The 10,718-nt window shown below is 40.1% G+C and overlaps 1 protein-coding gene across 9 annotated transcripts in view; it reads right to left on the bottom strand.

The window, feature by feature from the left end:
* Positions 1–10,718, bottom strand: part of TMEM131L (transmembrane 131 like) — a 162,842-nt gene that overhangs the window by 50,529 nt on the left and 101,595 nt on the right. For all 9 annotated transcript variants that reach the window (XM_028491800.2, XM_024126617.3, XM_028491799.2 and 6 more), the window contains 9 exons: positions 9,546–9,623; positions 9,193–9,346; positions 7,535–7,593; positions 7,119–7,227; positions 5,374–5,464; positions 4,707–4,860; positions 3,974–4,144; positions 2,374–2,443; positions 1,163–1,280 (listed from right to left, as the gene is read on the bottom strand). In XM_028491800.2, the coding sequence (XP_028347601.1) occupies positions 1,163–1,280; positions 2,374–2,443; positions 3,974–4,144; positions 4,707–4,860; positions 5,374–5,464; positions 7,119–7,227; positions 7,535–7,593; positions 9,193–9,346; positions 9,546–9,623 (1,004 nt within the window). The remainder of the gene's footprint in view (positions 1–1,162; positions 1,281–2,373; positions 2,444–3,973; positions 4,145–4,706; positions 4,861–5,373; positions 5,465–7,118; positions 7,228–7,534; positions 7,594–9,192; positions 9,347–9,545; positions 9,624–10,718) is intronic.

Here is a 10,718-nt window from a genome sequence, read left to right as displayed (position 1 = left end):
CTACCGTATGATCCAGCAATCCCACTACTGGGCATATACCCTGAGAAAACCATAATTCAGAAAGACACATGCACCCAATGTTCACTGCAGCACTATTTACAATAGCCAGGACATGGAAGCAACCTGAGTATCCATCGACAGATGAATGGATAAAGAAGATGTGGCACATATATACAATGGAATATGACTCAGCCATAAAAAGAAATGAAAATGAGTTATTTGTGGTGAGGTGGATGGACCTAGAGTCTGTCATACAGAGTGAAGTAAGTCAGAAAGAGAAAAACAAATACCATATGCTAACACATATATACGGAATCTAAAAAACATAAAAAGGATTCTGAAGAACCTAGGGGTGGGACAGAAATAAAGACGCAGACAAAGAGAATGGATTTGAGGACACGGGGAGGGAGAAGGGTAAGCCGGAACGAAGTGAGAGAGTGGCATTGACATATATACACTACCAAAGGTAAAACAGATATCTAGTAGGAAGCAGCCGCATAGCACAGGGAGATCAGCTGATCAGCTCGGTGCTTTGTGACCACCTAGAGGGGTGGGATGGGGAGGGTGGGAGGGAGATGCAAGAGGGAGGGGATATGAGGATATATGTATACATATAGCTGATTCATTTTGTTATATGGCAGAAACTAACACAACATTGTAAAGCAATTATACTCCAATAAAGATGTTTAAAAAAAAAAAAAAAGGAAAAAGAAAAGGACAGCTATAATGGATATTTTGGGGTCAACTAGGGAAATGTGAATCCAGACTGTATATCAGCTCATATAATTGCATCAGTGTTAAGTTTGTTGGGTATGTAACGGCAGTGTAGTTATTTGTAGGATAATGTTCTCCTTCGAAAAGAAAGTCTTTCCTAATAAAGTACTGAGGGTTGAAGTATCATGATGTCTACAGCTTACTTTCAAATGACTCAGCAAAAAGAAAATATGTGTATGTGCACATAGATACAGACGTAGAGACAGAGAAAAAAGCAAAAGCGGTAAAATGTAAACAACTAGTGAGTCTAGATTGGGAATATTTGAATATTTACCATACTATACGTCAAAATAAAGGGCTAGATATTAAAAATTCAGTGTTGAAATTTCAATAAAGTATTATGTCACAGTGTCTCCCCAGTGCTGAACAAAGAGAGGTGAAAACATACTTGCAGACGTCACCATTTTTTAATTTCTTCCATCTTTCATACAGTGTATTTGCAAGTTCGGAATCCACATCCCAGGTAGACCAATCCAGAGAAAGGCTCCCTTCCCAGTTAGGATTTTCTACAAGTTAGATCAGATGTACTATTTAGATGTACGGAAAACACAATTCACTTAGTAAATAATGCCAAGGGCTGAGGGTTAAAACTTCTCAAACTGGGAGGACGGTAGAGTGATCAATGCCCCCCTGTCCTCGGAGTGCTTTACTAAAAGTCCCTCTAACTCAATGGCAAATGATATATCAAATCAAAGAAACATGTATAAAACAAAACTAAATCGAATTATGTGAAGGTAGTAACATAAAAGACACATGGCTCATGAATACAGTCTGAAACAAGTTAAAAATCATACTCGGACCATGTTTAACAGCTTTATACCTAAAAGGCTAAATAAACTGCCTCCACATAAGTGCTAGTCATCATCTAAGCCGGGTTACTAGGCAGAATGCTGATGGGCAAACAGCAAGCCTCAGAAGAGAGCCCAGAGCAGGGCTCAATCTAGAGAAGGTGCGTGTTTACATTTGTAAGCTGGTCTCTGGCTCACCTTGCCCTCTCTACTTATCTGTTCTGCCTTGTCTGTGCTAAAGAGCATTATCAGGGTGGAAAAGTGGGAATCTCCCAAAGGAAATCTCTGTGCTATAACACTGTCCTTAGATTACATATTTTAATAAGTCAAAAAGCAGGAAGAAAACCAGGAACAGCTTTCTCTATCAACACCCTGGCCTTCAGCCTCAGACAACAACTAGCGCTCCCTATACCATGTTTAATGCTCCTGTACTAGAGTCTTCAAACACAATTCCAAATTATTTTTTTACTAACTTCTAGTCAACCCTTTTATAAAAGAACCAGAATCTTCCAATTGTTCCTGGCAAACAAGGTTGCTATGATGATCAAATAACGTGTCTGAAAAAAATCCCTTACAAAAAGTACAGGCTAAGACTTAAGGGGGCTTTCATTACACAAGCACTCGGATGTTTTGGGAGGATTCTTAACAATTTCAAGTCGTTCCATTGATGATCATGCTCTTAAAGAACAGAATATGATGCAATGACGTTAATAGGACTAATTATTCCATCTACAAATACGAATTTTTCTCACTACTTCCCACCCAACCCCAAACTAGAGTTCTACAAAAAGCCTAAGGGCAAAATACTTACCCGCTTTTGATTTTCCCATGAAATAATGCATGCCACAATGTGCTATCACTTCAAAACCCAGACTCCCTTCCTAGATTGAAAAGTAATATATGAATAACTTACAACACAACACTAAACACAAAAATCCTAATGCACTCAAATGCGTAGCAGACGTTGGCCTCCACCTCAGCGAACTTCCCTTTGACCAGAAGCCAAACTGCTAGAAAGGGGTTTCTTGGCTTCCTTTCTCCTTGAATGAGAGCTCTAACTGTCTATCACAGGCAGGGTCACTACAGTGGATTCTGTGCAATAATCAATGCCCATAGGGACACCCCTTGGGCCCGACAGACACCAAGCTGCCTTCTGAATTCAAGATTAAATTAGTCTCAGGACATTCTCAGTAAGGTTTTTAACAAACTGTACTCGAATCCATAGTAACTCCTAAACTACTCAGGACATTTAAATGAATGTCGCACTTCCTAGGCTCGGCAAGCACAGACCTGCTGCTTCCACACATTCCTGCAGCCTGCCTGCTCCCTCCCAGTCACGCTTCCGCTTCCGGTATGCATCCCTTGATGGGAAAAGGAAATTTCTAAGAAACCTCCCCTGCTCAAAATATGGATGAATGAAATTAACCTTACATTTTGTTTAGCGTAATTTTAGAAGCCCTATCTTTAAGCTTTTAGCTAAACATGAGGCACTCCTATCTATGAAACACCAACGCTAGTAAGTGAGAAAAATCATAAAGATGGTTGCACGAATGTCTCATAGTAAAAAATTAGAACCCAGCATTATACAGAAGAGCTTGGATCAAAAAGAAGCAATAACAGTAACTAAATGAAAAGAAATAAACATTAAGAAAAAATGAGACATGTTTAAGATAAGATCTAAATTAAGTACTATTTACCCAGATTTTAGAAAGTATTTTCTTTTTTTTTTTTTTTTTTTGCGGTACGCGGACCTCTCACTGTTGGGGCCTCTCCCGTTGCAGAGCACAGGCTCAGCGGCCATGGCTTACGGGCCCAGCCGCCCTGCGGCAGGTGGGATCTTCCCAGACCGGGGCACGAACCTGCGTCCCCTGCATTGGCAGGCTGACTCTCAACCACTGCGCCACCAGGGAAGCCCATAAAAAGCATTTTCTTAATTGTGAACCCTTTCAGGCTTTAGATTTGGCCCGCTAAGGAAATTCAAGGATTATGAGCAGCTGGGAGTCAGTTACCAGAGGTCTAAATAAAACATTTAACGATTTAGTTTATTTGAAGTCATTGTAAGTATGTACTAAAAGCTCAACTGTGCTTGCTACAGCAAGCACATATTCCTTGCTCCATACATTTTGGAAATAAGTGAAAATGAGATCTATCGACCTGTAATGCCTTATTTCATTTGAAAATTACCTCATATCACTTTATGAGAAATAGAAACTCTTTTCAAATAAAGATTTCTGTATCTGAACAATTTATCATCTAAGATTGGCCTGGTAATATCCTTCAATTTCTTAGGCAGCCTTAAAAAACATGAGCTCAACTCGGTCAATAAAGTCCAAGCACCGTAAGATACGTTAATAAAAAGAAACAATAATTATTACAAAAGTTATAACACATATGTACTGCGTAAACAATACCTTGGTCGGCGCCAAGTAAATGTGTAGAGGTACTGCAAAAACAGCACCTATGTTTGTAGTCAAAAATACACGGGTGAATAGATTTATGGCAAAGTCTTTAACGGCAAGTTTCAAAGAAAATATTTTCCAACAGCCTGGAGGTAGAAATAAAGGGCCAGTGAAATTCAGAATCTAAAAAGAAAAGAAGTAAGAGAAATTACTTTCCTAACTAACGCTAATTATGATTAAAATCATTATAATGTGTGATACTAAAGTTTTCCTATACTTCGAGAAATACAATTTTACTCAGTTATTTCCAGGTCAAATATTGAAATATTTTTATATAAATGATAGGTTTCATTTACTATTTAGCACGCAACTGTTTTTAAATTTCACAAAAGTAATCTTGAAACGTTCATAGGCAGTATTTTACAAAAACCTAGTATTGTATCATGAACCAGGCTTCTTTTTTACTAAATATAATCTTTTTAGAATAAATTATAATTTATAATATTTTTAAATAATGGTAACAGCAAATATCTCTAAAAGATGTATCCTGGTCCCTTTGAGCTCCTTGAACAATAGTTTGAAAAAAATAAAGAGAGCCTAAATGTAATTCTGAAAACGTTAAAAGAAACACACTTGCTTTAAAATTCATAAGTGAAAGTAAGATTTTGTAAATATCAGTTTCATAGTATTTGACTTTAAACAAAGCTTAAAATAGGCTAAACTGGGATAAAAATACCATGTGTACCTTTAAAACACGCTTGGTCTCCTTCGAAACAAACACATCATTCAATACAACACCACGGTCAAAATGGTTGAGGTACCACATTGACCAAAGCCCCGATGTGTTCTCATGAGTCTCTATGTGAAACTGGGTTGCAGAAGAGTCCATTCGAAAATACCTGTGAACACAGGACACACATGCCATCAGCCCTGTGTGTACAACAGCTGTTAGCGTGCGAATGAGCCTCTAACTGCAAAAATGGTAGCTGCATAAAATGTCAGAGAACAAATGTAAGTACTGGCAAGGACCAGACAAGTTGCCTTCTTCAACCTTCCTGCCCACGAATGGAGCATCTGAAAGCCAGAGGGTGCAATGGGGCCAGGACCAGGATGGCTCACAGAGGCCACCAGGCAAAACCAGGACCCGAATGTAACTCAGCAACTGTGCAGGAGTACTTCTTCCTTCTCCCACATGTGGCCGCCTGGCCTGGATCTGATCCACAACCTCCGTCATTCAGCTTCTTCCCTCCCATCCTGCAAACCACCCTTTCACTTCCTACTAGCAGTGCTAACGTAGGGAAGGCAAGTCCAGAGAGAGAATCATGCAAGTCTCAGGTATATTTTTAAATCATCTCTAGGTGGAGGGGGTGGAGGGGAACCACTCAATACCAGAGAAAGCAGAATTTACCCACCCTTGAGCCACAGGAGAGGAGAGGCACGCTTTTAGTGTCGGAGTGTTTTTTTTCTTCCTGTCTTCTCTCATCCCACTGTCACAGGATGGAGCTGTTTTGAGGTAGGAGGAAATAAATGTGAAGTATCAGTATCTTTTCTTTCATTATGCCCAAACGAAAACAAGATAAATGTTTTATTTGTAATGTTTTAGTTCCTTCACTCTTCTGGCTCCAATAAAATCCTTTCTTGAACACTATCTTTCCGCCTTCCTGGCTGGGCGCCCAGGAAGTTACGCAGAACGTGGTGTCTACCTACCCACCCCTCTTTCCTAAAGCAACCTCTCATTTCTTCTTTGGCAGGGGGGAAAGAGAGTCAACACTTTGTGGCTCTCCTTTTACAAAAATCTTAAGTAAGAGGCAAGTCCTTAGGTCTGCAGAGATGACAAAAGTGAACAGTGAAGAGGCGTGTGTGGAGGTGTGAGTGAGAAAGGAGCAGCTCAACCTGAGAGCACAGAGGAGCTCACAGCCAAAGTGGGCCCGCACTGCAAAACACCGCTGAGGTATGAAATCACTTTCAAGCATTCCTTGAGCCATGGCAGAACATCAAAACACTGGTACTGAATTCTTGACTCTGATACTCATACCCAACTCTTTTTCTTCTTTTAGCTATATATATGGTTCCCCGCAAAATTCAAACATTAACAAAAAGATGTGAAAATAAAAGTCTACCTTTCCCCCTGACTTCCCCATTACCTTAGACAAAGGAAACAACAGCCAGCAGACTCCCAAGCATCCTTCCAGGTGCTCTAACATATACAAATACACAGATATCCTTAGAAGAACGACACTGCTGCTACTTCACGCCCATGTATGCTCCTTAACACCTGCAGATGCTAGCCCCCCCGCCCCCGGAGATGAACTACAATTCTCTGTCAGTGGAGGCTTATACTGTTCTGCTGCCGCAAACAATGCATACCCCTGTATTACAGTTTTGAACATCTAGAGTGTATCTCTAGATAACCTTCTAGAAGTAGACTTAAGGATCAGAGAGCACATAGGCACAGCTTCAATTTTCACAGAGACTGCCAATTTTCCCTCCCAAAAAGGCTGTATCAATTTATACCCATGTCAAAAATATGAGATTTTTTTTCTACCTAGTCATTACCAACACAGAATATTAACATTCTGTTTGATCTTCATAGATCTAAGTCATAAATTATACCTCACGTATTGCTTTAAGTTAACGTTTCTTTCAATGTAAGTGAGGTGGTGCTTGTTTTCTTATGTTTAAAATGCATTTCTTTAATTCAAAAAAAAAAAATTAATTCAAAAAAAAAATGCATTTCTTTACAGAAATCTTTTGAACTATAGGTAAGACCCTGAAGATAGGATTGGGTTTATACTCGCTAGACATTCTGCATTGATTTCTACACAAAGAAACAAACCTGGGGCAGCTCAACCTCTCTGTGAAAGCAGTACGTCCATCAGACTCCTACACAACCTGGTCTTTCAAATCACCGACTGAATTATGATCTATAAACTCAAAATCCTGCACATGTGGCAGAATAAAAGCAGCATCACCATCACTTCTTCCATCATGCTACCTCCTATAACTGTTAAGTCTGTGGAATGGAAACCGAGCCCATTCACTTGCTAAAGCCTTGCCTACGCTGTAGTTGTGAGTCATTTCACAGAAGGAACTGCAGGCGTTAACAACTGGATAATGAAAATAAAAAGACAATCTCCAATATTTTTTAAATCTGTACCTTTGCAAGTAAAAGAGGCAATTTTTGTAAAGTTTGTTGTGGACGTAGGTAGGAGTACTGGTTCAAACTGCAGAGACAGGGCATCTCTCTGTGAGAAATGATGTACATCCTGTAACAAAAAACAATCCACAGTACTGCTCTTAGCTGGAGAAGGCTGATCCAGTTTGAATCAACCCTGTTAAAATGACTAAGTAGCTCAGACTGGCACACAGAACAACCGCTCAGCAGATGTGCCTGTAATGGTACGAAGGGGTGCTGACAATCTTCGTCCAAATATGGGCTCAAGCAAGGGAGAACGGGTTCAAATGAAAGCAAAAGATAACAGAGACAAGTGTTTTCTCAAAAATCCTCATGTTCTGCAATTAAATACACACTTGTAAGTTTCAACTACACTCTACGAAAGTATTTACAATTACCTGTATCCATATAAGGCTGTTTCCTGAATGCAATATATACATATTCACTGCCGAATCATCTGTCCAAAAGAATCAGAGCAATGAGATTAAAAGAAAGGGTTATCTCATTCTCACACCTTAATATAGGAGTTAAAATATCACATTACACATTTCTATAAAAAAAATGTAACTCACTTTTCAACACTAAAATTTTCCGTTGATTAAGTCACAAGAAAAAGGACCTCGGCAAAAGGATTGACCTGTCAACACAGGCTCTCTAAATGATGAACTACCAGTAGAAAAAGTCTGAGTTTAGGGACATAGTACTACTCCCCTGGATGAAACTAACCAACTGGACAGCTTCAAATAAAGTTAAGGTCTCCTATTGATTAGACAGCCCCTCATTTCCTTATTTGACAACCACACGTGGGAAAAATAAAACCCTGGATCTCGAAATGCAGGCTTCCCTTTAATCCTCACCAACAGAAGTGCTCCCCATGGGACAGGAGTCTTCTCTACACTGATGTCTACCTGGCCATTCTGGCAATCACCAGAAACTATGAACCCAAGGACAGGAAAGCTCCCCTGCTGACCCATGTCTACTACAGCCAATTCTGAGGACCGGAAAGTAAACAATGTTTGACCAACAATTGAGACTGCCAATTTAAAACTATATTTTGGTACCATTTCTTTCTCTAAATGTGTATATGTGTGTACATACACACACACTCTCACTTACCAGCACGGTCTTGATAACCAATGGATAAGAGCAAACCCTACATGATAAATCACATGGATCATATGTGTCTCCTACAAAATCTCTTAGAAACTTAAACTGATAAACCAGGTTATTTTTGGTAAGTAGGACACACAATTTCAAAGATAAAGTTCATAGAAATGAACACTGAAACTCACACTACTCTCACTGATCAGGCATCCAGGAATAAGCAGCAGACAACCAACTATTAAAAATATAGACAGCATGATTTGGTCAACTGAGCTTCTGCAAATCAGTAAAACAGAAACAGGAGACACAAGACTTCAAATACTTCGTGAATATTTATATTAGATTGTCGTGCCCATTTAATTAGTTTACTATCTTCAGAGCGCCAAGAAAAATTCTTCCCAGGCAAACACAGAATGGTTTGCCGTTGCCACTTAATTTATTTTTTATTTATTTATTTGTTTCTTTGTTTGTTTATTTTGTTGCTGCACGCGGGCTTTCTCTAGTTGCGGTAAGTGGAGGCTACTCTTCGTTGCGGTGCACGGGCTTCTCATTGTGGTGGCTTCTCTTGTTGCAAAGCATGGGCTCTAGGTGCGCGGGCTGCAGTAGGTGTGGCACGCGGGCTCAGGAGTTGTGGCACACAGGCTTAGTTGCTCCGCGGCATGTAGGCTCTTCCCGGAGCAGGGCTCAAACCCGTGTCCCCTGCACTGGCAGGCAGATTCTTAACCACTGCGCCACGAGGGAAGTCCGCTGCCACTTAATTTACCCCAAAATAATACAGCCTTACTAGCAGATGCAGATTGAGAACCAGTTACTACTGCACTGTGCTAATAATGAAAGCAAAGTCTCTCTGTCTTGGATTGCAATGATACGACCTACAAGTAAATGATATAGAATGATGATGCAGGTTAATCAAAATATGTTGTAACAGAAAAGTTTAAAGATTCCACCTTACCTGAGGTCTCAGATTTATCTGTAGCTACATAAATAATAGAGAGATGATCTAACAAATCTTGTGTGTTTTCTTCAAATTCTTTTGAGGCATTTTCCATTGTTACAATTATGCTCATTTGTAGCCGTAAAACATCGTCTGATTCCACATAGCAACTCTGAGATCGGAGGGATGGAAAAAAAGGAAAATCTCAAAAATATCATCTGAATTTTTTCGTTTTGAACTTCACGGGGAAAAAAGCGCTTAAGGTAAGGGCATGCGCATTTCTGAGAACAGAACATGCTGTTTTATTTTATATTTCTAAGCAAAGAGGCAGGAAGGAAGGCAGGAAGAAAACACTAAATTTTTTATTTTACCTTTAGTTGCTGACACACTTTATTATGTAAACTGCATTCCAGTTGCACTTGCAAGAGGCTAGTGTTAGTGGTTTCTGCCTAAAAGAAGAAAAAAGGGGAGAAAGAAATTAAGAGGAAGCAAAAGGCACAATCTACTGTCAATAATAAACAATCTATCATTTATTCAGAAAGGACATTTCTTCATTCATTCACCATATATTTGAACGTCTGCTAAATGCTAGGTTAAAATTCAATTTACTGGAAATACAATAGTGAATAAAACAGAGAAAAATCTTTTCTGTCACTGAGCTTACAGCTAATGGAAATCATAAGCTCTCCCTTGGGCAACATGAAAATTCCTATTATGGCAATAAGCAGATAAATATGTTCTAAATATACACAGGAACACTGTAGCTTGGCATTTCTTATACTTTTCAAACATTTTCTTCCAACGTAGGAGTCTGCTCTTATTTTAAAGTAGGTTCACCCAGTAAGAGCCAATCAACGGTTCTGATGTCTGCTTCCCACCTGCAGAGTGAGCGTAGATGCCATGAGAAAACCATAGGAGATGCCCCAAATTCAACCGGCTATCATTTTTCATGTGTGGAAGAGACATGGATGGAAGAGACAAAAGTATATGAAAAGACTGCAGAATTTCATAAAGTTCAAAGATCTTAACAGCCACATGGGATGATACTGACATATTGTGAAGACAAAGAAATGCAAAGTCAATCCAGGGATACAGCCATTTGGGTGGGAGGGCGGGGGCAGCACACGGCGAATACACAGAAAAGTCAGGTAGTGCAGCACATGAATCCAAAGGATCTCCGCTGTGAGATTTCCTCTTCTGTTCAGTGTGACGTGTCTCGCATAGTGGTTATAAACAAGGCACTTGGCTTGGCAGTCACAGTCAGAACACCCGAAAATCTCAGCAAGGTGAGAAGGCATCCCCCAAATCCTCGGCTGACTTTCGTTTTACGTGGAATCGCCACAATTATGTTTAATTTGTTAGATTTCCAAGAACTACCTAAGTGGGCTTCCCTGGTGGTGCAGCGGTTGAGAGTCCACCTGCCAATGCAGGGGACACGGGTTCGTGCCCCGGTCCGGGAGGATCCCACATGCCGCGGAGCGGCTGGGCCCGTGAGCCATGGCCGCTGAGCCTGCGTGTCCGGAGCCTGTGCTCCGCAACGGGAG

Source organism: Physeter macrocephalus, chromosome 7, assembly GCF_002837175.3.
Source record: "Physeter macrocephalus isolate SW-GA chromosome 7, ASM283717v5, whole genome shotgun sequence".
Taxonomy (NCBI): domain Eukaryota; kingdom Metazoa; phylum Chordata; class Mammalia; order Artiodactyla; family Physeteridae; genus Physeter; species Physeter macrocephalus.
Note: the sequence above shows the minus strand (reverse complement) of the source record. Positions and strands in the feature narration are given on the sequence as shown.